This window comes from Numida meleagris, chromosome 17 (genome assembly GCF_002078875.1).
Source record: "Numida meleagris isolate 19003 breed g44 Domestic line chromosome 17, NumMel1.0, whole genome shotgun sequence".
Lineage (NCBI taxonomy): Eukaryota > Metazoa > Chordata > Aves > Galliformes > Numididae > Numida > Numida meleagris.
Genome location: NC_034425.1, coordinates 8,790,889 through 8,817,823, shown reverse-complemented (window position 1 = coordinate 8,817,823; position 26,935 = coordinate 8,790,889). Strand labels below are relative to the sequence as shown.

Below are 26,935 nucleotides of genomic sequence, written 5' to 3'. Positions count from 1 at the left end.
TGATCTCTCCTTTTTTCAGGCTGCCTAGATGCATGAGGTGTACCCTTAATCTGCTTTTATCTAAAGCATACTGACCTAGTTCCTCTGAACTCCCTGAATAATTAAAATCCATCAGGCCTTTCATTCTGGTGGTACGCTCAGTGTCCTGCACAGAATGCTGTACTGCTCCATGTAGTCCCTCCCTCAGACTCCTCTGAATGAATGAATGGTGACTGTACGTCCCTGTGATGAAGGGTTTGATTTAGTTTAACTGGGTTTGTGTCTTTTCTCCGTGTTCAACATTAGTTCAGTAAATGGTCATTAAATAAAAACAGATTACAATAACTCTCTGCAGCCACCCCAATGATGGGGGAGCTACATTTACTGCAATCAGTTAATTTTGTCCTCTCTCTCTAACTGTGTGATATTAATTTGATGATGTGTCTGACTTATATCATTCTCAATTTTTACATTTTTTTTTTTACATTTTTTATTACTGAGATACACAGATTATTAAAAATATGCTTTTCTGTTGGACTGCATTCAGTATTAGATTAATAAGGAGTTGTTACTTTTTCTTTAATGCATGCAATTCATTCTACATCTCTGCTGCTTTTTTGCCGGTTTGTTTTAATAGGATTGCAAAGAACACCATTTTTATTTTTGATCTTTTTTTTCAACAGCGTACCTATGTTTTCCTTTCTGTAGAAGAGTGACTGACTATTCAGCAGAGGTACTAGCAAATCTCAGAGTGTGCATGTAGAGCTAATACCGAGTCCTGACAAAGAGGATCTCTTTTACTTCCGCAGGAAGGAATTCCTTGACCTGATGGATAAGTACGGCTCTCATAGTGACACCTACTCTGCAAGAAGTTCTCCAACACAGCTATCAGCTGGTGAGTGATTGCTTCCTGCCTTGACGTAATCTGGTAGGACAGAATTTATACGTGTGTGCATGAGAAGCCAGCACTGAAAGGGTTTGTGGGAAGGGTGTACTGGAGCAAGAGCAAGTTGGACAAAGCACATCTACTCGTGACTTTAACATTTGCTTTGTAGTCTGAACATGTAAATTAACTGGTTTGTGTGTCAGCTTTCCCAACTTTAAAATATATATTCTACTGTCTACTTTCAGCAATTTTAATTAATTGTGTGAACGGTGCTTGATATTTGTAGATGAGAAGTACCATAAGATTACAAGGTACTAATAAAAATCTGAGGTAGCGTACCATGTAGAATGCCTGTATACAGCAATTACAAATCCATTACTCTTTTGGAAAGTCAGTTATGATGGGATTTTTTTTGCACCACATTGGAAAAATCATTCCTTGCTCTGTTGTAAAGAGTTGTTCCTGGAATGCTGGCTGCAAGTCTTAGCTGTATAGACTTAAAACTTTCTTCTCTTTGCCCAGCTCTTTACAGTTTTTTGCTTCCTAACGTGTTCCTAGCGTTAGTGCCACCAAACCACTTCAGTGAGTTGAAACTTTGTGCTTTTTCCCAAAGGTGTGTTTTACTTCTCCTTTTTTATTATTCTTTAAGGAAAACCTGTGGACAGCCTTTCTTCTGGGTCATCCTCAAGGTCACAGAGTCCTCAGCTGCCTCCAGAGGACATTACCACCACTGTCAGCAGAAAAAATTCTGTACCAGCAGCATCACCAAAGATTGCAAAGTAATTCCCAAAGCTGATTGTAACTCCCTTGTGTGAGAGGGAGTTGAGCAGTGAAGTGCTCAAAATTACTGTATTTTAAATCCTGTAATACCATTGATAATGCAAACTGTCAGATTCTAGAAGTTATTTTACCCCTTTTTTTCTCATTTTTTTTATTGTTCATGTGGTAAAATTAGATTTATCAGGTTGACTGTTCTTCTTAGTGTCTTGTAATGAATGAATGCTTCTGGTTCGTGTGTGCCTGGATGGTCCATTGGAGATATATATATATGCATTAGCAAAGCTTAGTCTTGCAGAATTATATAGTGGTTCCATTTGGAATTCCCTGAAGTAACCCTAAGTTACAGATTTTGTAGTAAGCGAGCTGTATAGAGCTTTAACATTGAGATTCCGTCCACTGGTTGTGTTTGTTACAGTGCTATGCATCTGTGAAATCAACAGGCTAGACACTGTCATTTGTGAGGTAATTCTGTATTTTCTTTCTCTTCCCAGGGACAGTGCATTTCAGATCATCTCTGTTTGCAAAGGAGCAAGCCTGGGCTTGGATATTGTAGGAGGAATTGACCGAAGTGAAGGGCCTTTGGTGTACATTCAAGAGATTATCCCTGGTGGTGACTGTCATAAGGTAGATTAAGGCTTTTCCTTCTCACGCTGTTGAGTCCCCTGTATTTTTGCCTTCATTTTATATCTATGTATGTTCTGCATATTGGTGAAATTCATTTTTCTTTCTCCCTGGACAGAATTACCTCCTTACGCCATATCATGGTTACCTCGTAATGAAAATTATTTGAGTTTGTGTGAGGTAAATGAAGATCTTCTTCCCCATTCCACATAGGAGAAACTAAGAAAGCAATTTTTTTGTAAGAGGTTTTATGATGCAAGGTAAATCAGCAAGGAGGGGACGGACCTGCAGACTTGCGTTTCTTTCCCCCCTTGGACTTGACTTAGCTGAATCCTTGCAGTTGAAAAGCATTGTGCAGGCAAAAAATATTAAAAAAAAATAATAATAATGCAAGCTTATAAATTGTTTGAATCCGTACTGCTTACTGTTGTCACTGATGACAAGTGCAGTATGTAAATCAGGAGAGCTTGTAGGTTTAGAAAAATAAACAACAGAACGGTCTGGTTCAAGTACACAGAACTGTTTATCTAAGTTGTCTCCTTGTCATCCTGTTATTATGGTTATTTTGATGTGTAGATAAACCAGTGTTTGCCATCTGCCAAGCAAGAGGGTAATTTCACAAGCAGTGAGTTTTGCTCCAAAACAGTCTTAAAGTATTTCTGATTGAATAGCTGTAGATTAAGGTTAATCCTAAAAGGCAAGATTGAAGGGAAAAAAACGCCGTATCTCTCCAAGACTTCTTTTAATAGATAAATGGTAATCCTTCTTCTTTTCTGCTGTTCTGTTTTGGCTTTTGAAATATTTTTCTCATTGTCAATGTGTAATTTAAAGCACTTACAGTCTGTCATGCTTGTAATCGGTGGAGTGAGACTGAGCCATGAGTATGCAGTAGGTTCTAACCTTAGCAATGCTAGGGGTAATTTCCCCCTCTTCCTTACCCTGTTTGAGAAACCTGAACGAGGAGTGCATTTTAAATCTCTGCCACCGGAGGGCAGCATTGAAATTGAGATCTTTTAACAGGTTGCTTGCATGAGAAACGGAAGACCTGAGCTTTTCCTGACAGAAAATGTGACAAAATGCTATCATATGCTGAAATGGCATAACTGAATTTTAATGTGTGAGAGTATTAAGTATGTCAAATCAGACTAGTCTTAAAAAGACATTTCATTGCCTGTGAATCTTCTTGTGTAATTTAGTTAACCTGGTCAGATTGCTTCTATGATTCATTTCTTAAAAAATGAAGAACACAGACTTTGGTCAATGTGCATTGCTTTGCAGAATTGTTTTAACTAAATCTGCAACCACAGGCATGGGTGATGTGTAATACACAGGTAAATGCCATGCATTTTTGGTTAAATCGGTAATGCTTGTTTAAAAAGTGAGTAGAGAAAGTTTTGAATTAGTGAGAAATCTACCCACATGTATTGAAAAGTTTTGCCTTGCAGTCCCTGGAACAGACAAGTGATGTGTTCCTGTGCTGGTAGGAAACTTGCAATGAATAATTCAACAGACGCACAGAGTTGACAATATTATTTCTGTGGTTATTTCTATGGTTATTCTGACTGGCCAATTCCTAACAGTGAAAGTGTAAACAACTAATTAGTTCTGTGGAATGAAGTGTGTATCCTCCACAGCTAATCAAAGGGTAGAGAAGAAATCCGATACTAACCTGGGATGTATTGTGTGAGGTGCTTTTAGTCCTTCAATTTCCTATGGTGTTACTAAGGAAACCAACAGTAAATGCTGGGAAAATGTATGGCTGTTGGTGTATTTCATGTTTTAGCAGATCCAGAGGTGGATGCTGTGATTGTGCAGCCCTCCCTACAGTGTTAGTAGTTAATACAAAATCTGTGGTTTTGTTTTTTTGTGTGTTGTGGGTTAGGATGGACGACTGCAGCCTGGGGATCAGCTTGTCTCCGTCAACAAGGAGTCGATGATCGGCGTGTCCTATGAAGAGGCAAAAAGTATCATTGACAGAGCCAGGACGAGGTATCTGCCACTGCCAGCCAGCTAACTCCAAAGTGGGCTACTAGACACCGTTAAATAGGGGGTTACTGCGAAATGTTATGTGTGCTTAGGGGAGACACAAGGGGTGTTTGTGGTTCTGAAATACTCAGCTGCAGTGCTGTCACAGAAGGAGACTTGAATGAACCCGTTAGCTGTTTAAAATTGTGTTTTCATTCCTTTTAAAGGAGAGAAAGAAAGCGGAAAAAGCACTGCTTACCTGTTCAAATGATAGAGAGTGAAACATCTTTTTAGAAAAACAAAAGAGGAAATAATGCAGTGTTGGGGCAAATACAGTGTTTGCCCTGGTAATTTGTACTTTTATGAATAGAATAGCATCCGGTATGCTGAAAGCTTTTTAACTTTTATTTTTAGGTTTGAAAGTTTCTGCGAGATAGCTTTTATAAGACAAAAAAGTGTTCCCGGTTACTCAGAGAATCTGCAGCGTCCTTGCAGTCTCTTGCCATCTTCTGCAGCCCTTGGAGGACAGCAAGCTGCAGGCCCTGGTCCTGTAGCATCTCCTGCCCCGAAGCTTGTCCCAGCGCTCCCTCCTGGTGCTGTGAGTAAGCTTACTGCTCCTGTAACAAGGAAATGGTTCTGTTCTGGATTTTATTGGAACTTCAGAGTAGGATTCTTTCAAGACACGTTGTGTAACAGCCAAGTAAACACTGATGAGAGTAATAATAGTATTATTTGACTTGTAATAAGAAAAGAAATCTCTTAAAATTAGCACTAACTGCATTCATAGTTACAAAGCTCTTTCTTTTTCTGTGGCAGTAAAGATTCAGAACTTGATATTTGCAAGTTATTCAGTTTTGTAGCTCAGAGTGTAAGTACTTGATGGTTTCTGTGAGTACAGTACAGTCTCACAGGTTACACTTCTTCCATGACGAAGAAATTTTTGCTTAAAAATCAGCATCCCAGAAAAATGGGAAGTTTTCTTTATTTTGGCTAAGTACCAAGCATTTCAGTTCGTGCTGTTCATACATAATGTATAGAAACAATGCTGAACGTAAGAAATAACATTTTTTTGGCTATTGTATGATTTCTGTTTTTCAAAAAAAAAAAAAAACTTTTGAAACCAAATAAAGCCTTTCCTTTGAACAAGGAAGAATAAAACACTCCCTGTCAAACAGAGTCAGAATGTGATTCTCAATTGTTTTCATGTTCATGCTCAATTCTTACCCACTCTTCTTTCCTATCACGGATGTAAGCATTGAAGCAAGTTGCATGAACACTATGCAAACAGCACAGTGTCATCTGTGAACACACTCAAAACCCATGGAAGGTTTTGATAAGGGCCCGGTCTGAGTTCTGGCTGTAACACCTTCTTGCCATGCTTTGTGTTTTCCTCTGGAGTTGTTTTAGTCTGCTCAGCCCTATTTTTCCCTCTCTTGGTTTAATGTGTATTTCTGGTCTGGCTTGTGACCTACTTAGAAAATGGTGTTTCATGACTTTTGATTTCCTTTCACAGATGGAATCTAGAGTCAAAATGGAAGAACAGCCTCCAATTACCTCTGCAGAGAGCAGTCCTGCTGATGTATCTGTTCATGGTAAATGCTGATTTAATTCCCTGTCACCCTTTTTTTCTTTTCAGTATTTGTCTTAACAGAAAATAGTATGTAGTGAGATTCCGTAGGCTTTTAAGAAAAGGAATATTGCACCATTTTTATAGTACAAAATGAACAAAGATCAGTGGATTGTGCGGGGACTTCTGTCAGATATAACAGCAAACATCTGAAACCAAACAAAAATGAGTGATAACAACATTTGCTATATAGCAGTAATGATAACAGACTCAGTAGAAACGAGATAATGAGGACTCACATATAGATCAAGATTACGTTGCCATAGGAACTGTGCTTTCTGGATTTAATGAAATGCTGTGGATGTATACTGCTTGCACGTTTTTTAATCGAGGATTTGGAAGTATAGAAATAACATGCAGACCTCTAGCACTATTTCAATTAATAACAAATAGAATGCATGTGAGTGTATTTAGATTTGAGAGCTGTGATGTTACAAGCTAGGACTGCAGTCACTTGGATTTTATCTTTAAATACATGCTATGAAAGCAACAATAAGGAAAACTAAAGAGGTTCTAGAACTTGGTCTGAACCAAACCTGAACTGAACAGTTGTAATTCCTTTGAGACACTAATATGCAATGTATTTATAAACAGTGTGAATGCAGACGTGATTATGAGATCCTCATATAAAACAATAATAAAACTGGATCTCTCTATGAAAACCTGAACTATATTCTGAGCAGCAGTAAGCAGGAGTAACTCATGCTTTTTTTTGTTGGAGGGGGAAGAGTGATAAGGTGAAGGACAAACATACAGCATCTGATTCATCCTAGATGTTGCTGCACTGACATTATTTAAATTGTACCTGGGTTTATTGTGGTCCACATTAGATATCCTAACTCTAGATGAAACAGTCTCCGTAGTGCAAACCTGACCAGTTTGTTTCCTTCCCTGAAGGGTGAGCTGACAGAGTATGAACTTTTGATGCTGGAAGGGCTGTAGTGTTGAATACACCTGGAGTTTAATGATCACAGATCTGTCATACTGGTGATGAAAAACACTGTGATTAAATCAAAGGCACAAGACAAGCAGCTGTCGCTGGGTATGTTCAGAATATGAGACTCGTTTAATATACATGGGAGCTTCACTGCTGCCTGAAGAGAAGAAGAAGGCCGCAGTTTGTCAGCCTCTCTGAAGAGCATAGCCAACAGAGTAGAAAGCAGAAAGACCTGCAGCTCCAGCTTGAAGTTTATTGTCACTTGTCGCTTCAGCTGTAGCCAGTCCTTAACCAAAGCTGCTGCTTCTCCCATGCTGCCCTTTCTCAAGGATAACCTTGAAAAATGGAAGTAGCTTTTGCATTTTTTTGTAATGCCATGGGAGAAATCAGCATAATTTTGAGGAATTCTTGCAGAAAATCATGCCAAAAGCTTTTTCATTCTGAGTTGAAAGTGTGCCAATTCAGCTGAGGTTCTAGCCTGCTGTCTTCAGAATTCAGTATAACACATAAGAGGTGTTAGTGTTAGAGATTTTCAAGCTGTTTTGGTTTATGGCTGTGGTTTTTTTTTTTTTTTGGCATATAATCATAGAATCAAACTAGATGGTCCGGGTTGAAAAGGACCTCAAAGATCATCGAGTTTCAACCCCTCTGCTGAGTGCAGGGTCACCAACCACCAGACCAGGCTGCCCAGAGCCACGTCCAGCCTGGCCTTGAATGCATCCAGGGACGGGGCATTCACAACCACCCTGGGCCTTTCACCTGTTTTCTGTGTTCAGATGGTTCCAAAGGTTGCCTCTTCTCCACCGTGTTCTCCAGATCACTAGGGGTGCTTCTAGGAGCTGCTGGTTGTGCTGGGCTGTGTCTGTATGGTCTTTCTTGGAATTCACAAGTGTGTTTCCCCTTCTGTTTCCAGAGTTACTCTGTAGATCTGAGAAGAAAAAATACCACAAGAATAATCTGTATGCTTGATGAATCACTTCAAACTATTCTGGTTCCTCTCTGCTAATTCAAAAAATTTCAAATTAGTTTAAGGTATCGATCCTTAAGTTTTTCAAAGCAAGAATTACAACTGAATCATTATTGCTTTTCTTTTTTTTTTTCTTCTTAGTCATTGCCCCCAGCCAGAGCAATGGTTACAAGCTGCCAGGAAAGATGACTTCCTTCAACTCTGCTATCCGTCTCAAAGCAGAAAAGCTGGAGAGGGTAAATAGACTCTTCTGAATTTTCCTTCCTCCCTCCTTATTATCCGTGTAAAACATTTGGAGGATATCCCTAAATTGACAAAATTTAAGGTATGAATTTAAGGCATTCCATTTCCTATTTGACTAGCTCTTTCAGGTTGTGGGGTAATATTTCATTTTATATATTGGGAAAATTACTGTTTTTGTTAATCTAATTACTGATTAAATCATCTGAGAATCTGAACATCCCCCAGGATTTTTAAGAAAGTTATTAAGGACAAAGGGTTTTGCTTATTATGCTCATCTGTATTCAAGGTTAAATAATATCTGAACATCTCTCAATTAGAATGAAGAGTCACAAAGAGTGTCTGGAATAAAGTGTAGTCAGTGAGAGTGCACTCGGATACAAAAGCTCTTTGAAGTATGGCTCTGTCCCTGCAGTCATTATCCCTGGTCCTTTTGGTGTTTTTTATCCAAAATAAGTTTTTTTCCTTCCAGGCATTGAATTATCTCGGGATTCAGCCCTCAGCTGAACAGCAGCAAGCCCTAAGGCAGCAACTTCAGAAAGATTCGAAAGGAACAGTGTCTTTTGGAGGTAATCATTTCTTAATTACCCTGGAGAATAATGAAATCTGTGGATATAGAAATGATAGATAATAACTGTTAATATATTTTCCGTCAGTGATGGATTGCTACCACAAATAAAACAGAACTTTAGGGCAAAAACCTTCTTCTATTCAATAAAAATAAGCTTGGAATTCTGAAACAAAGTGACTGTAAATGAAATGTAGAGAAAGAAGCTAACCTGACAGATGGTTTCACTTGGTCAGCTGGTGACAGCCAAGAGCAGCTCCCACTGCAGAGATGTTTGCATGGAGACATCTCGATTCTTTGTCTAGGTCTTTCTCCCATTGGTTGTGGCAGTGCTGGTAGGTGACACTAAGAGTTTCATAGTATTTGTCTTAAACTGAGACGTGATATTTCTGAGGCCAAAACTGATGGAAATGTCCTGAAATTTATGAAAAACGGCATCAAGCACTGGTAAAAAAAAAAAAAAATTTATATCATGTGATTTTCATACTGATATAAAAATAATTTCTTGGACTAAACCACTCCAGATTTTCAGGTATCCTGTTGGTTAAGGTGGTGGATCTTACATTGGATTTTATGTGGTGTGCACAAACTGACCTTTACATTTCAGCGTTCCTCTCCTATTGTAGCAGTACATTTTCTGTGATACGTTCCAATTGTCTAGTGAGTTCAAGCCACGTGGATTGAGATTGTCGCAGTGTTTGTACAATTCCCTTGCTTGGCATCAGTTTTCCCAGGTCTCTATCAGGGGTTTTAAAGAGCTCACAAAGGTGCAGTGGAGCTGTGAGGTTGCACAGAATTGTCTCTTTCTGCTGCAGGCAGACTCTGTCCTCTAGGAAGATCAATCCACAGGGAAGGGCGGGTGTAAAACAGATGTGCAGATCTCACTTAATTTTCCACAGGGATCTGCCAAACGTCCAGCATCTCTAAGCAGGTACTTGGAGGTTGAACTTTGGTTTCCTTTCTCCTCCACAACTTCAGAAGCATTTCGTGCCAGGACCTGTTCTTATTTTGTCAGCTTGACCAAATGTTTCTGTTCAGAGGGATGTGTCTGACAGGATTGTACAATTTATGTTTTCCTTGAGGAAAGTTGTGGAGAGCAGATGCTGCGTATTAAGAGCAGCCTTGTTTTGTGCTATGAGCAGTTGTGTGGCACCTACTGATTCTGCTGCTAACACAAACCTGCAGACTACAGCAACCAAACCTGAACTGCCTTGTTTTGTTGTTTTAGATTTCATTGAAGTTGCAAGGAATCTGTTCCCTGTGCAATTGAATGCAACAGATGGTGGCCAAAAACCTGTAACATTTGGGATCGACGAAATTGCCAGTTTGTTAGATTCACAGGTAAAGTATGTGTGTGTGTGCAGTGCTTAGCTGTTGGGAGGAGCTTATTGGGGTGCTCAATGTGTGAGATTACCCCCAAATCTTGGGCGGGTTTTTAGCACAGCTCCGTATCGTGCTGTGCTTTAAGATAACCTAGTTTCTGTGAAGCTTTTTGAAGCAACCTACTTTGCAGAAAGCAATTCACATAATGATGTTGTTGTGAGTACAGACAACAATGATTTGCCAAGGTTTCTTAAATGGCATACACATTGCTACCACCTGTGTGAATAATGAGGAGTTATGGGGTCCAGTGATTTGCGCTGCTGCTAAGTGGAGTATCACTTTATTCTGGAGGTAATTTAAGAATGAATGCCATAGTAGTGAATTGGTAGAGTAGGAATACTTAATTACAATAATGTATTATTTAAAACATTGAAGAAAACGGTGACACTGTAGTATTCTTGGTATTTTGTAATGGTTTTGTTAGTCCTTTGTAGCAGGAAAAGTACTCATTTCTTGATAAGTTGGTCAGGATTTTCTTAAAAACTCTTTGTATTTTCAGTAACATTTTCCAGAGCTTTAAGTTATTTTAAAGTTATCCTCTCATTTTCTTAATAAGACCTTATAAGATAGGATGTTAAGGATCATGGGAGGTGCACGTAGTGCTGGTTTCTAACAGGGCCTGTTTAAATCTGCACAGTTTGTAACCTGTGATTCTTTGGAGGATGACCTGGAAAAGCTGAAGAAGGAGAGAAATGAAGCTTTAAAAGAAGTGAGCAAATTAAAGGTAACATTTGATTTGTATTAATTTAATAAAGAGACAAATTTTTGTGTTCTTTACTGCTTTTCTTTTGAATGTTACGTTCCAGTTGTGATGAATAAATAAAGGCAGAGCAAACTGCATAACACTTAAAGATTGTGTGCTCACATGAGCTGCGTTACACAGACCACTAACACACCTGTAAATCTGATTCAGGGGGAGATGAGATGAAGCAGGCATTTCACTGCAGTGTCTTTGGAGAAGTGACTGATTTGCATAGCAGTTTGCTTTGGAAATGTGTGATCCTTGTAACCACAGTGTCAGAGCAGGTGCAAATAATTTTGAAAGAAGTTAGCTGGAAGATAAATGAATCTATTTGCAAGAAGTTAGCTGGAAGATAAATGAATCTATTGCAATGTCTGCAATTCACAGACATTGCAGAATACATACGACCAAAAGCAATATATTTATTTTTACTTTATACCTCAGGTTACAACCATTGTCCCATGCTCCTGAATTTCTTTAACAATCCAAAAGATAAAAAAAAAAATTCTCGTTGTGTATTGAGTGCACCTAGCTCTTGTTCTTGGACATGAGTGGGAAGGGTGATCCCAGAGGACAAGCAATTCTGTAAATGGCCAGCTGGCCCAACAGATTTGTCCTTGCTAGAGACTGCAGAAGCTGTGGGTTGACGCACAGAGAGCTGTTCTTAGTTCTGTGCACAAGGACTCTTCTCACAAAGAACTTTGTACTGAAATGAAAGAGCCTGATCTCTAGAGATCTTTGAAGCACTGATCACTGACCAGGAGTCCCTGAATAGCTGATGTTGAAAGCTGGTAATGTCAGCTTTCAGAGAATTGCCTCATCTCTTTCCTGTAAACATCTGTAAACAAATGCAGGGTACTGAATGAGAATTACCACGGTCTGACTCAGTGGGAGCATCTCTGTGCTTTTATGGCACCTCTTTTAATAAACTTCTTCCGAGCTTTTAAGCTTCTGGAAATGGTGCAGCCTGTAGCAGGCTGCTGGTGAAAGAATGGCCAGACACAGTGCTGAGAATACCTCAATGGGAATGCTAGGTTGTGCAGCAAGCTATTCAAGCTGCAAAAATGTCTTTATTCTGTTCACTTTCTATGTGGCTGTGCAGCAAGAAGCTTAAAGCATGTTTCATTTGCACTGCAGAAATGCTCAGTGTATAATCCTCAGATGCTTGAGAAATGTAATGAGTGTGACATTAATGAGCCCTCCAAAAACTGTCCTCTACAGATTACATTTTGATTCTGTCCCAGATTTTATGCAAACTTCCTGATTTTTTTTTCCACCAGAACTTTTAAAATGCGTGTGTTTGTGTGTTTATCCAGTGTCATTTGCAGAGTGTGTCACAAACCAGGGACAGAGCAGCTGGAAGCTAGTTTGGAATCCAAGCTATGGCATACTTCATTTAATTTTATTTTTTTTTTGGCAGGAAGAATTATCTGAATCTCAGAATCTACAGAAGCAGTTAACAGAGGAGCTACAAGCAGTCAAGCAAGTATGCTGAAGTTTCTTTAACATAAAATCATCCTCTCTTGAAATTGGTTTATATCCTGAATTCCAAGCGGAGCAGCTTTGCTGTCCTGCGCTGCTGGCAGCCCTCCTCCCAGCCCGGTCCCCTTTCTTCTCCCCTGGAAAGCTGCAGGGTTCCTTGGAGGTTTCTCAAGGCTTTCAGTTGCATCGGATGCAAAAATACAAAATAGAATTGAAAAATCTTTCCGCTTACTGTTACGCAAAGATTAGTTGTACGTTTCTGATATGTTTGTGTTTCTGTTAAGCACCATTGTTGCTACTTTTTATTCCTAAAACGCGAGAGAACTGCTTGAAAGCTTTCTCCATTAATATTGTGGTGTCAGCCTCTCCGCAGTGAGAATGGAATAAACCAGACTCTTTTTTGGATAAATTTAACCAGAAATACGTCCCAGTGGCGCACCGTGCGGTTCCGCTCCTTCGTGGGCCCGCAGTCTGTCACTCCGGCCTGGAGCTGGTGTCCGTCGGTCCAGACTAAAGCCAGTGGAAAGTGAAAACCTGACCCGCAAGCAATGGGGCAGCAGCTCCTCGCGGAGGCTCAGCTCGCACGGCCGCTGTTGCGGAGCAGGGGGACTCGTGGCGGGGCTGGTCGGTTTCGGTGGAAGCAATTCCCCCTCTCTGCCTCGGGAGGTCCTCGTGCTTTTACTTTTCTGTCGAGTCCTGGCGCGTGGCGAAGGTCGCTTTGCAGGGAGCGGAGCAGCCCAAAGGGGAGAAATAGCGAGAGTTGTACTGAGCGTTTTGAGGGAGGGCTGGTGAAAAGGGCCCGGGTAGTGACACTGAGAATAATAAACGGTGCGGAATGGCAGCAGGGCTTTTGTTTGAGACCTGTTTTTGGAGGGACAGAGAAGGCTTTTGGTGGCAATACAGCTCTGTTTATACTGCACGTGTTTTCAAGTATTTTATGTATAACTCTATATAATATAGCAGATATATGTATTTACTGCAAGTTGCCATTTAATTTATAACGATAGACTTCTGGCTTGCTATCTGAACCTCCTTTTGAATCCTCTGGCATCTAGGGATTGTTGTAGGAGGGGAAGGGTCTGTCTTAGGAAAGTGGCAGTGTGCACATGCATTCCGTTTTCACTCAGCAAGGAACTGAAGCTGTTTTGCTGACCTAAGGATGATAGGTTTGTGGCCTTAAGTCGTGGCTACAGCAAATTAATTTGCATTGAAGGTGCTCAGACTTTCAGAGGAGGTAGATCTGTTTCCTAGAGCAAACGTGAGGGTGTACTTTATATATGAAATTTAGATATTTATCCACATAGAAGTGTAATCGCAGAAATGCTGCGTGCAACCTTCAGAAACACTGTGGGTGCAGGCTCTCCAAGGTGCTTCATTTCAGGAGAAATAATGTGAAAAATGGGTTTTGTGGAAGCGTGAGAAACTTTCTTCTTGGTGTAGCGAAGTCCACCTCTCACCCTTCTTCCTGCCAGTCTGGGAGAAGCCATAACTTGAATGCTGCCTTTCTGTTTCTGTATGTGTATTAAGAAATACATCTTCATTATGAGAGTTAATGGTGCGGTGGAGTCCTTAATGGAGGAGGCTCAGCACTGTGCGTTGTTAAGATTTTTTCTAGGCACAGCTGTTGGTGGGCTTTTCCCAAAAGATCCTGCAGCTTTCTCAGCCAGGTAGGCAGGCATTGCAGGGTTTCTTTTCCTTTCTCCCCCAGCGTGATCTTAGCTCAGGAAACGGAGGTTAGTGGCAATTCAGAGAAGAAATCATCTGTAAATTGAAGAGAAAAATCTCAAGAAGGGCTGAAACAGTACGGGTTGGTTGAGGATTCCTGCTTCAGCTCAAGCCAGTGAAATGAATTAATGGAACATTACTGCGTGCTAATGGCCCAGCTCAAGTAAACAGACACGCTTAAGGTCTTATGAATTCACTGCAATTTGAACTTTTGATACATTATTCTCCTAATAAAACAAGGCTTTAAATGAGGCTACCAGCCTTACACAGGAGTATCCTTTTTTTGCTATTTCTATTGTCTGCTAATTGTAAATCCCAGAGATTACAGCTTAATTAGGGTAAGCGTACAAATATTCTGTTTAACGGATGTGTTTCGCCAGTACCCATTCATTAAGTGGTGCTTGAATGGGTAGCTAACAGGATAAACAGCAACTCTTTAAGATTAGAAATATAGCTAAAATGAGACAATTGTTTTCCAGCATTAGTCTGTGGCAGTTAGAATAATTCCTGGGGATGGTGAGAGCACGCTGCGTGCCGTTGAGCTTTCCATCAGTTCCTAAGGAAGCGGGAATCAGCGCAGAACAGAAGGATGATGTGGGTACCTGAAGTCTGGTCAGCTTTGTGAGTGTGAGATCTGTGATGCTGGCGCTTCTCTTCCTGGAGGAGTCTGACTGTATTCTGTACAGCCTGAAAGTCCTGCATCGTACCAACCTTGAATGGTTTTTTTTTTTTTCCTGTACTAGAGCTTTTCTATACAGTTGTTATCAGCTGAAGCACCTCGGCTTAACACCGTAAATGTGACAGACCATAAAGGTGCAGCGCTGCTTGCAGCATCCCTCCCTGACCGCTGCGCTTCCATTTCGTAGGGCTGAGATTTGCCATTCTGGGCTTCTGTTTTCCGAGGGGAAGGCAATGCTGCTTTGGAGACCAGGGCTTGAATGGGTGCTAGTTTTGAAGTGGTGTATAATTGCACTCTGAAAGAAACGTTGTGTTTACTTATTTCATCGGCTTTTTAGAATTCTAATATATTGTAAAGATGTTTGAAGTTCTTAGAGTGGTTTTTTTCAGTATGTAGTTTTTGTAAAATTAATAAGCATAACTGAAAAAAGCAGTGCTTTTTCAGGTGGTTTAAAAGAATACCTTTGTTCCAGTGTTTGTGGTGGCTGGATTGTTTCTCAGACAAAACCTTCTTTCAACGTTTGAATTCATTCAAAGGAGAAAAACGTGGCTTTGTAAGAACCCTGCCTTCCTTCTGTAGGGATCCCGCTTCTGTTCTGCAGCCTGTGCTCGGCTGTGCTGGTGGCTTCGTGCCCCATTGGGACAAATGGTTCCATCCAGCATTTCTATGGGTAAAATATTCGCAGCTGCAGATCCCATTTCTGTTGTGTTTTCCTTTAGGCCCACAGACGAAGTGTCGCTGCAGCGTGCTGTAGCCCACCCGTACTTCGTGGTGGATGCCCCTCACCTCCGTGAGTTAGAGAACCAAGCACGGCACAGCGGTGCCAGCTGGAGTCTCTGCAGAACTGGGAGAGCTGATGGCATCCTCCCTCTGTGCTCCCTGCTCTAGCGAACAGCTCTGGTTTGTCAGAAAATCCTGCTAATTCAGTTCTGGTGTGGATAATTGTTTCTTGTAATAGAAGAGTCCATTGTTCGTTAATTATTCCTTTAGGTCTTTCATTGTTGAAATCTGGTCATACTTAGTCTGCTATTACGGGGGAATTAATATTCAACAATTGGGTTTCAGAAAAAACAATGGAGGAGTGAAGGCAATTCTGGGTTATAAGAGATTAAACCTCTATCTCAAGGAAGTCTTATTTCAAAACAGAGACCTCCCTTTTCATTATAGCAATTCTCCCATGACTTAATTGATATCAGTTTATTTAAATAATTCTCATGTATGCATTTTTAAGATGCTACCCTTTGTCAGTGCCTCTGCGTTCATTTATATTCAGCAAACTTCACGCAAAATTACCTTTTCACTTCTCTCTCCAAGAGCCTTTCCCCCTCTGGGCTCATTGCTGGTACCTGCGCTACTTGAGGCTATGAGAACCTCATTTGTGATCTGCAGGGACCGGCTTTTCTTGCTGATGAGTCACCGTGTTTCTTAGAGCGGCAGGAAGGTCCTCCTGCAGAAGCAGTAGGTTTGATCTCTGCAGAAACGGATTCGAATTTCTGAGAAGTCCCCTGGCTTCTTTCAAGGAAAGGGAGCAGCTGTGAGCCCCGTGCGGGAGGGCTGCGCTGTGCGGGCTGCGATGGCTGCAGGAGGAGGACGGGCTGCCCAGCACAGACCCTGCGTGTCTGCCTGGTCTGTGTTTCCAGGTGCAGATGACAGTCATGGAGAATACATCAGCTGCACCTAATGCTGCTTGAGCTTCTAAAAGAAAAATATATATATATACTTGCTATCAAATTAAAGGTTATTCAAATGTATCTTTTATCAGTGATAATGGAAAGGTCTTTATCTGTATAAAACCGCTCTCATCTGTGCTCGCTAACGACGCCGCTGTTGGCCACATGGATGCTTGCTCCTTCTAATGCTTTATTTTCCAGAAGACCAGAATGTCCCTGGCAATTATCCAGATTGGTATTATGTTGCGAAACCATTGTAAATAAGAGGTCGATGGTGTCCTATATATGCCGTTCAGATTAGTTTACTTACAGCCTGAAAAAATATAATTGTTTTTTTGGGCTAACAGATTACAGGTTAAAAAACATCTGAAACTGACAGGGGTAGAGCTGGCGATGGTTCTACAGGAGAAGCACTCAGACAAAGCGTAGGAAAACCTGGCTTGAAGAGTATTGCTTGCAAAAGAGAAATGCTTCTAAGTTAGGAAACAATAGAATTAAGTCTGCCTTTGTAAGCTTAGCTGACCTTTCTAGACATTTATACTGTGACACCTTTTAAACATGGTATGACATTTTTCCATGAAAAATTGAAGCCTTTGTCGTACAGTTTCAGGAGAAGCAGGTCTGCAGTCCAATGCCCTGTCTCCTTACCGTGGGTTCTCAGTGGCTGTTCCTCTGGTAGCCCTGTGTGCCCCCAGTGCCATTCCCAACCAGGATATAGTTACAGTGAGATGCGGCGGGTAAACTGGGAATGGGACATCAGCTGAGGAACTTGTACAAAGAGTTTCTAGTTCTGTGATTTTTTTTCTATTTAAAGGTTCTAAGTTTAGTGATGCAGGTTATATACAGTGACTTTTTTTCCAGGGTGATAAAAAAACAAAGGGAAGGGTGGCTTCCAGTGTTGGAGCTGGATCCCTGCGCTCCTATTGAGGAGGTTTGGGGGTTCTCGTGTAGCGTGACCGAAGCTGTGGTCCAGACCTTTGGTTTCACTTTGTAAATTTACAAATGAAACTTAATTGGAGTTGATATTCAGCAGTAAAATGAACTGAGCAATATCCTTTTCTAAATCAGTGTTTTACAGCATTTACTTTTAGCTGAATTAGAGCTTAACAGTTTCTCATTTCTGGTTTTCTAGGCATTATTTCTAAATAAATTTTGTATAGTGCTGTTCTGTGATAATGCAGGATAACAAGAGCAGGAACTGGGCAGAAAAATTAAAAACAGCATTTATTTTGAGAACAGTTTGGACTGAACGCTTGCATTGGAAATCCATCTGCATGATGTGCAAACTCAGGCAATAATAGTAAAATATGTAGTAACATCGTGAAAAGGACTTCATCTCCTACAGAAGCGATGGGAAAAATGGACAGCTTTGGATACGTTTCTATAAAGCCTTTCATTCAATTGGATTTGAAGTAATCACGGAGTTAATGATTTAATTTATCAGGGATATCATCTCTCTCTGTAAAAACTTGATGTAAAAATCAGGAAATGGACTGGCTAACTGTGAACCCTACAAGGAAGCCCTAACGCCAACCACGGTGCTTTGAAGCTAGATCTGCACTTTTTAAAAAACCTTTGTTATTAGCAGGAGTTGTAACTTTTCAATTAAATTGTGTTAATCTACAGGAAGCCAAGGCGGCTGTGGAGGAGACGAGAGCCCTGCGAAGCAGGATTCATCTTGCAGAGGCTGCACAGAGACAGGCTCGCGGGATGGAGATGGACTACGAAGAAGTAATTCGCCTATTAGAAGCTGAAATAGTGGAGCTGAAGGCTCAGCTCTCTGATCACTGTGGCCAAAATAAAGTAAGCAAAGCAGTCTCCTGTCATAGTTACCATGGTTTCCTTGCTGTTGTCGTGTATCTTGTTTTCATTTTCTTTTCATCTGCTTTTCTAAAGTAGGTCACTGTTTGTCTTGTATTATTCAATAACTGGAATGATGCGTAGTGAAGGGGATAATGTTGAAGTGCATGAGTCTTCCTTTATCCAGATATCTTTGGGCTGGAAAAACAGGAGCTGGAAGCACTGTGGGGCGTAGGTCAGCATGGCACATCTCGAGCATTAGGGCAGGGAATAGTTTCTGCTCTGCAGATAGCAGCTGTGAAGATGACACACACATTTGTATGCCTTTGTATATATGTAAGAGTGACCTGAATATTTTTTATACTTCTGTTAGATTAATAATGTTATAAAGTACAGTACTGTTCTTAAGTACATTTGGATTTAATCAAGATAATAATTTAAATGATGCTAACAGTAATCTGCCAGTGAAATTTCTTATAATTTTTTAATTGAGCCTCATATTTTAAAACTACTTCATTTTCAGTGAATCATTTCAAAACATGCTGAGGAATAAAGATATTGGAGGCACTTTTTAATTTTCTACACACAGTTTGAACAAGCGCAAACAGGTTGGCATCTGTGGGTTTGCCTTCTTTTTCTCATGAAGAAGAGATGTGCGTAAGAATTAATGGTGAAGGAGACCTACTGAAATGCTGCCTTTTTCATCACGAGAATTAATTCAATATTAAAAGGTTTTAATAAGATAAAACTGACCCCTGTGGTGTCCAAGCTTACAAAGGAGCAATGTAGGAAGTGTGTGACTCCCAGGGAGAAATTCCCCTCATCTGATGGTGAGTGTGTGTGATGAGTCCGAGCTTCGGGGTGAAATACCCACATGCAGAGCTAAAGGCGGTGCCTATGTTAAAAACAGTGTTTCCTAGCTGAGAATTTGCTCTGTCAAATAATGTTATAGTGGTCTTTGTTATAGTTTCCGTGTATCTAAATAGGAGGCATTACTTTTGGAGCAGTCTACATAGATTTGACAACTTTTCTCGTGGTCTTGTCGCGTGAACAGTTCCAAGGACTCGAGAAAACCCTGAGCCTCAGCACTTCAGCTGATGAGGGAGACTCAGTAGTGCAGGGCTCGCACTGTCTGTAGCTGAAGGAGAAGAAGGATGCATAACTCAGATTGATGGCTTACACAAGTGCACACAGAGAAATCCTGGGGGGTAATTTTCTCCACGTTGTTGCCATAATTACTCTGTTGGCCAAGGATATACAAACTAGAGGACCATGTCTTTTTGCACACTAGCTGACAGGTCCTGCCAGCGTCACTTTGGTATCTTTCATCTGTCCATGAATCAGTACAAACCATTCTAAGTTTCAGCCCATCACTGCTGTTAGCTGCCAGTCTGAATTTACCTTGATGTGATACCTGGGAGCTTATTTATAGCAGCTCGGCCATACCTACCTGAGCAGGTATGGGTAGAAAAGATAAGGTGTTAAACATTTCAGACATCCATTTGAATTCACACCACCTCTCTTTGTGAGCCATGGAAGATGACGATGAAAATAAAAGCCTTAAACCAGCATGTACTAAACATCTTTTCCAGGATAACATCCAAGATTTGAGAAAGAGGGTTACTGTCCTTGACTGCCAGCTGCGGAAATCGGAGTCGGCTAGGAAGACCTTTGAGGTGGCTACTGAAAAACTGCTGCAGTTCGTGGAGGTAACTGTGGCACTGTTCTGTTTGGAAAAGCTGTATGTCGATGCTGCTGAGGAGTAAAGCTGAATATAAACTGTAGTTTGCAGAAACCATTCCCCAGCTGGATGCACCGTGCTGGAAATAAAGGTGGTGTAGAAGTGTTCTTGTAGGAATGTGCTTTGTCTTTTCATCTTGCTGTACACGGAGTCAGTGAAACCAGTCAGATTTCTCAAATGTTTTTTTCACGAGCATCGTGATTGCTGTGAAATTCCCCAGAGGAAAAAGGCAGAAAAATGGTATTTAATAATATTTTGAAATGCTGAAACAGAAACAAATGACATTAAGGTATTTATTTCATGGAAAAGGAGTTATAATTTTTTTTATTTAACTTAAATATTTAAATTAACCTACAGAATAGTTGAGATTGAAAGGGACCTTTGGAGGCCATCTAGTCCTCCTTCTCCTCACAGCATTGGGCATTGTCCACTCAGCTTCTGAGCATCTTCACTAATAGAGACTCCCCAGCCTCCATGGGCAGCCTGCTCCAACGTGCACTGACACATCCTACCAGCACATAAGAGAAGATAGTTGCAGTAATCAGTTTCATTCATTATTTTAATATCATGAATACTTATTATTTAATGTGACCCGTCCATTTATCTTTTTCAAGATGAAAGTGTTAGTGAATGATTTGTCAAGTTGTGACCACACTGACTGCCATGCATTAGCGTGTTATGTACATGAACGTGTCTCATCATAGACTTTTCTGGAAATACTGATGAAATTAATATTTGCAAAAATAAAAGGCAGCTGGAAATTACTGAGTATGGAAAAACTGGGAAAATGAAAATAGCCTGGATAGTGACTTTGTAAGTATTTTCTGTAGTAACCTATTTGTAACTTCTGATGATAGATTTTGTAGCTGGGGCAAAATTGAAGGGGAATTACTTCTACACATCGCACTGGAAGAGCCTAGATTCTTTAAAATCAAAGCCCAAGTGCCTAAGATGTTACCTTCTTGACTGAGCTGGTTTATATGTGTTAACTTCTTGACTGTGGCCAACAGGTTGTGCATGAAATGCTTTCAGACAACTCTCCTTCCTCAGCTGTTCTGAGGTAAGCAGATCTCAGCTGTTATTTGTACTAATATTGAAAATGTCTACTTTTGCCCCTAAAAATTGTCTTGTATGTATTTTTTTTCCTGTAATTTTCTGTTGTATGTTTCTGAATGCCATTATGCTCAATGCAGGGGTGGGAAATTAAATATGTTGTTTTATTTGAACTTTCCTAGAAGTCTTTGTTACACAGACAGAACTAATTCTGAGACAAACTTCTGCTTGATGATACAAATCTTTCTTGTTCATAGAATAACACTCAAGCCGATCTAGAAACACAGCTTTACTTTATTGAAAGGAACCTTTGCTCATCTTACAATTAAGTGCTTTTCTCCCCCCTCCTTTTAGTGACAGAAGGACACCATTGTCTTCTAAAGCGCTTCTTGCCCGGCTGGGGAGGATGGGCCCTACTGTCACCACGGCTCTCGCAGCAGAAGCCAGAGACCTCGCCAAGTCTGTCCGTGCCATTCTGGAAGTAAACTGTGAGTAAGAGCGTGTGCCTGCGTGTGTGTACACCTGTGCACGTGCACATAAATACTTCATTTCTTTCATTAAATATTGGGTTTTAGCATCTTTCTCACTAATTGAGCATAATGAGTTTCAGCAGTCACCTTGTTTGTTTTTCCCAAGTGCAGAAAAAGGCTCCTGAGTATTGGGTTCTGTTCCCATTGTGTTAGGGGTGTGGTATGGGTACGGTTACCAGAATCCAGCCTCTTTCAGAATGACAAAAGACCTATGAAAGCAGGAAAGGGGCTGCTGGGGCTGCTGCTCCTGCCCCTTCGGTGTTTCCAACCCTAGCACTTGAATGAACACTTGAACTCCTACAAGTGCGCTGTTCTCTCATGGAGAGTTGGTGGCTTTTTTCACCCAGGAGAATTTATTCACCGTATTATTCTTGCATTTCGTTCTAAGACTGCAGAGCTGCCTTCGTTCTGGTTGCTTAAGATTCAGTCGGTACTTCTTTGGAAAGACAAAGAATGCAGAATGATGAAAAACTGTTATCTGTCTGGAGTTAGAAGTATTTTTCCTTCTTAATGCTCTTAAAATAGTACATGCATTTCTTCCTTAATTTCAAGCAGATATCACGGGACAGTTCATCACACAAAGGTTACCAGTGTCAACTGGGCGTAGTAATAATTACCCTATTTACTTAAATTGGATATATTTGCTAATTCACTGAATTGCATAGCAGATAATAGTGTGACTTCTTCAGAAAATATACAGTGTAAACAAAGAACAAAGGAGTAAATAAGACCTTTGTAACAGTGCTATGAGCGGTAATGAAGTCACTGAATTTTTTGGAATCTTAAATATTCTTCGAGGACAATGCTCGGGGCATTTCCTTCTATTACTTCTGTTAGCACGTGTGCTGTTTTGGTAGTCTGGTACTTTGGTAGCAGTGGATTCAGTTTTTACTTTTGTTCTTCTTTTTCCCTTGCCTTTTGCACATTCTCTTTGTTTTTGCATTCATTAACAGACTTCTAACTTACGAATAGCTCGTGGAACAAAGAACCAGAAGAGTAATAAAAGCTATTTGAGATCCGTGCAATAGCATTCACTGCTTTTCCAAAAACACGTGCCAGGGTCTGTCTGTAATTTAAGATCACCTTGCTCTATGTGTGAGGAGGAAGTAGTCAGAAGTGAGCACCACGTGTGATTCTAGAGACCTGGGTTTCATTTTCTTGAGAAATAACCTGAAACTCATTGGTGGGAATATCTCTGCTGACATTTATCGCTTTGAACAAAAGCGCACGTAGTGAATGCAGTCTGAGCTGCCAGACTTTGGAATATAAGTTTTAAGAACTCACTATCTTAAGCCACACAAATACAGACCTCTTCTAAGATGCAAAAATGCATCATACTGAGAAGATTTCCCCAAATCTATAGGAAACCTTAGCATTATTGCTAAGGACTTTAAAATGAGAAGTTGTGAAGTTGGGAAATATCTTTTAGAAAACAATCCTCCAGAGCTTTTAAATCTGGTATCAATTCAGCAGCAGAATGGATAGCTGTTTTTCATTTAAAATTGGGCAAGAACTGGTAGAATAAATCATTGGTAGCACCAAAGAACAGTGCGGGTTCAGTGTCAGCATGCACCTTCCTCCAACTATAATTAGAATATGAAGTTATTCCAGAGTACCTTTTTTCCTGGTAAAGCAGAAACTTGATGCCAAAATGAGGAGTAACTGACTGTAACATTCTGCTTTCCTACCAGAATGTCTACAGAATGTTATTCTGCTGAATTTACACGAACATTTATCAGATAGGGTTCTAATGGAGATCTTGTTGCTGTAGGGAGTGGACGTAGCCTGCAGTTTCCTGTGGAGGTACGTGTGTTTCCTCAGTTCAGTTGTTAACAGCAATCTGTTCCCATTGGTCAAAGTTACACTGGTTCTTGACAGGCTGCCCTGATAAATCACATGCAGTGCTGCTTTTTCAAAGACTCCCAGGTCAGACCATCAAAATGGTCATTATACTTTGATTGTATTTACTTTAGCTGAGCCAACGTGTCAGTTCTAATCCAGCTTAGATGGACTGGTTTGCAAAACTAAAAGAAATGGCCCAACACATTGCAGGAGTTTTTTAGAGCTGGAGAATTCTGGTGACAATAATCATTGCATCAGACATTTTAGTATTCTTTATACATTGGTTGGAAATCAGTTTAGAAGGGGACTGAATAAAGATTTGTTGAGGAAACAATTCAAGATAAAAACTTGCATGACATTTTGATTTATTGACCACATTTATGATATCACACACTCTGTGAAGAAGGAAACAAAATAAGAAGATAAACCAATTGTTCAGAAGTATCCAGAACATGAGAAGGATTGGAGGAGATGAGAAGAATAACAGTGGCCAGGAGGGAGGGGGGTTTGTTTTCCACCGGTGACGGTGGAAGTGTTGTGTCACATTAAGTTGTTGCTATCACAATACATAGGGAATCGTGCAAGGAGAACTTCTAGTCCTAAGTACAATTGAATTCTAACATGTGGTTGTGTCAAACATAACAGGTAGGACGCGTCAGAAAGCTCTAGAGCCATAGCAAGGATCCATTCTGTGAACCTGGAAGGTAGAAATAGCTCTGCAGAGAAGGATTTAAAGATTGGACGTCATCCTTCTGAGTTCATTCTCATTTGGAGAGCATTACAGATAGACTTGGGATGTGACGAGCTTGTGTATGAGATTAAGGCTTTAAAGCTTTCCTCCCTCTCTCAAAAAAAAAAAAAAAAGACAAATAGTTAAAGCACAGTAACTGTCTAATGGCATTCTGCGTGCGGTCCTCTATGCCAGACTCTCACAACACATTCTCTATGTGATCTTCTGATTTCTTGCAGATGTGCTGCCCTAAAAAGGGGCTCTCGTGTATGTAGCATTTCATAAATATTACACATGAAAGAAAAAAGGATTGCAGACACTACTTTGAAGGCTTCCTTTTTATCCAGACAAGGGTCTCCAAATTAAAATTTGTCGATGAGTTCTCACAGAACTGGAGTGAGTATTTCTGAGACTGCCAAGTGGATAAAAATGTATTGCTGGACATTCATCATTATACGCTTTAATTTTTACTTTCTGTGCTTGTTTCATTCTGTTAAACACGAAGTAAAGGATTCCTAACAAAAATAGATTTTTACTTTACTTACAGTAGATGTGAAACACTTCTAGGTGTAGAGCGTTCTTCTAAATGAAAACTGATTTCCTTGTTAAAAATCATCCTTGACATCCAGGACAAAATGGCATATGCATGAGCTAGCCACGCAGAGTGACCTCTTCTTCATAATAGCATCGCATCTTGCCTGGGGAAAGAGGTTTAAAAGAAGTTCAGTGTATTCTAGAAAGTCTCCAAGTGCACATTGCCTTGTCTGTAACAATGCTGCAGAGCAGTTTTCAGCTCGGTAGGTTGAGTGACAGCGACGTGGTGATGTCAGTTTGGCAATTTAAGCCAGGATTCTGTATAAAACAAACAAACCCAAACCCCTTTGTTTTATGGTGCTTACTGCTACGGGATCTTCCAGATCCAGAAATGCAATCAAAGTAATAAATAGAATAATCAGGCGCATCTCTTGAAAGGTTCATTCTCCATCTTCCTGAAAGGCTGTTAGCTATTTTTAGGCAGTAAGTCTTGGGAGGCCTTTCTGCTTTGCCGAGTACTAGCATCTCCTTAAGACATAAAGAAAATTACTTTCATCTTACAAAGGATCATAATGCCTCAGCGAAGGAACTGTAGCATTTAAAAGTAGTTGCTGGCTGCACTTAGTAGTCCATATGGTGAAGATCATTCTAAAAAAAAAAAAAAGAGAAGGCAGCTTCTTCTTTTCTATTACAAAATTTAAAAAGAAATATACTTGCTACTGATAATGGCAAAAATCTGATTAACTCTGGAACATACTTATCTCTTCATACAATAGCAGGCAGTGAGCATTTTGAAATGTGCAGTAGAATAATGCAGCTTTCAAGTACTCTGACTGCTAATTTCCTCACTCTGCCTCTGAATTTTCTATTAAAAGATACAGTTCTGCCCTTGTTGGTGTAATCCCAATCATCAGTATCCGTTAAGTGCTAAGAAGCCTGCTTCTCTGATCGCAGGCACTAAGGCAGCGTATCTTCAACTATTTTTTGACATCATTTTCCTTTAATCTCTTTCCAGCCTGGGATCTGGCAATCATTCTGAAGTTCACTAAAAGTATCTCCAAAAATGTAGCTTCCAAAAATCCTGCTGCCCTGATCGATACTGATCTTTCTAGGTACCACATACGCATTATGCATTTGCTGATGAAGATCCTACAGGCAGAAGTTCAGTTGCCCATGTTTTGCATTCATTTTCCTTGTAAGCTGGCAGCACATAAAAAGAAGGGGATGGGAAGAGCTGGTGGTCAGCAGCCATGGATGGCTGTTCTCTTGGTAGTTAAGTTGCTGCTACTTTCTGGACCACAGACAAAGTCTTACATCTCAGGCATTAACAGCTAAAATATGCAATCTATCAATTTCTTCTGTTTATTTTTTAAGCTATGTTATGGTGAGTTGCCAACATAATTACATGTTAGCAAGCTGTTAGTTGCCCCTTCTCATTCCTTTGACACAGTATAAGTTAGCAGCACAGAGTTACAAGGAAGAGTAGTAAGTCTTCTCAAACAGCAGTTGCTAATTTGAGAATAATTAATACTGCTAAATATTCATGTTCCTTTTATTTATACATTGCAGCCTTGGTATGTTTATTACAATAAAATTAATGCCATATACTTTATTAGTTTTGTTCTTACAATTAAAGGTATGGTAGTGGTGTGATTTTGCACAGCTATTTGGCTGCAGCTCACTGGGACAGCTCTGAAGAAGTCCGTAGGAAATAGTATTTTAGTAAAATCAGAAAGTGTTATTTCTTTGAACTTTTCAAAAACAGCAAAGGAAGCGACTTTTCTCATAAGGGAACTTAACAATTCTTTTATGCAGCAGAGAATTTCAGAGTTTTGCTCGTTCCTTAAGGTTGGAGATTTCTTCCCCAAGCCCCAGCTGTTCCATGGGAGGGTGGCTTCGTTTTTTGTAGACAACAACAATTTTGAATTGTTAAATGATTTTTTTTTTGCAGTTCAATCTTTTCTGAGCTGGCAATAAGTAAATAAATAAACAGGGAGTTCTGAATTATGGCCAAATCATCAGTGTCTCCTTCAGCCTGCAGAATCAGGCTGAATTTTGAACTCCTGGGGAATTTGGTTACCTTCGTGTTTGCTCAGTGCCATTGGGTGCAGATAACACAGAGCTAAACAAGGTGGAGCGGGACAGAAGATGGAACGCATCACTTGATTTTGTCTCTACGCATCACTGGTATTCTGGTGCCCAGCTCTTCTCAATAGAAAACAATGCTCATTAAGTAAATACCTGAACTTAAAAGCAGTGTCTATAGTGTTAAATAAGTAAGCCTAGTGAGGCCAAATCAGGGTTTAATGGTTGATTAGAAAGGCGGCAGACAGCAAAAGCTTTCACAGTTTTACCTTTGGATTTTCTGTTTTAGTTTTGGGTTCAGTATGATTGACAGGGTGTGTGTTGAGGTGCTATCTTGCAAGCCTAAAAAAAGCCATAAAGCCTGTTTCT

General features: G+C 40.2%; 1 protein-coding gene and 1 long non-coding RNA gene across 20 annotated transcripts in view; one reads left to right on the top strand and one right to left on the bottom strand.

Moving 5' to 3' along the window:
* Nucleotides 1-26,935, top strand: part of STXBP4 (syntaxin binding protein 4) — a 58,321-nt gene that overhangs the window by 9,628 nt on the left and 21,758 nt on the right. For all 6 annotated transcript variants that reach the window (XM_021414625.1, XM_021414624.1, XM_021414626.1 and 3 more), the window contains 15 exons: nucleotides 789-874; nucleotides 1,515-1,644; nucleotides 2,137-2,269; nucleotides 4,149-4,255; nucleotides 4,646-4,829; nucleotides 5,745-5,823; nucleotides 7,904-7,998; nucleotides 8,475-8,571; nucleotides 9,799-9,911; nucleotides 10,591-10,677; nucleotides 12,116-12,181; nucleotides 17,878-18,054; nucleotides 19,644-19,760; nucleotides 20,803-20,852; nucleotides 21,200-21,333. In XM_021414625.1, the coding sequence (XP_021270300.1) occupies nucleotides 789-874; nucleotides 1,515-1,644; nucleotides 2,137-2,269; nucleotides 4,149-4,255; nucleotides 4,646-4,829; nucleotides 5,745-5,823; nucleotides 7,904-7,998; nucleotides 8,475-8,571; nucleotides 9,799-9,911; nucleotides 10,591-10,677; nucleotides 12,116-12,181; nucleotides 17,878-18,054; nucleotides 19,644-19,760; nucleotides 20,803-20,852; nucleotides 21,200-21,333 (1,655 nt within the window). The remainder of the gene's footprint in view (nucleotides 1-788; nucleotides 875-1,514; nucleotides 1,645-2,136; nucleotides 2,270-4,148; nucleotides 4,256-4,645; nucleotides 4,830-5,744; nucleotides 5,824-7,903; nucleotides 7,999-8,474; nucleotides 8,572-9,798; nucleotides 9,912-10,590; nucleotides 10,678-12,115; nucleotides 12,182-17,877; nucleotides 18,055-19,643; nucleotides 19,761-20,802; nucleotides 20,853-21,199; nucleotides 21,334-26,935) is intronic.
* LOC110407211 overlaps nucleotides 19,843-26,935 on the bottom strand; it is a 44,701-nt gene continuing 37,608 nt past the window's right edge. For 7 of the 14 annotated variants that reach the window (XR_002443797.1, XR_002443802.1, XR_002443794.1 and 4 more), the window contains one exon: nucleotides 21,350-25,129. This is a non-coding gene — a long non-coding RNA (uncharacterized LOC110407211). Of the gene's footprint in view, nucleotides 20,301-21,349; nucleotides 25,130-26,935 lie in introns of those variants that run through there. The other 7 variants (XR_002443796.1, XR_002443795.1, XR_002443798.1 and 4 more) reach the window with 7 other exon arrangements.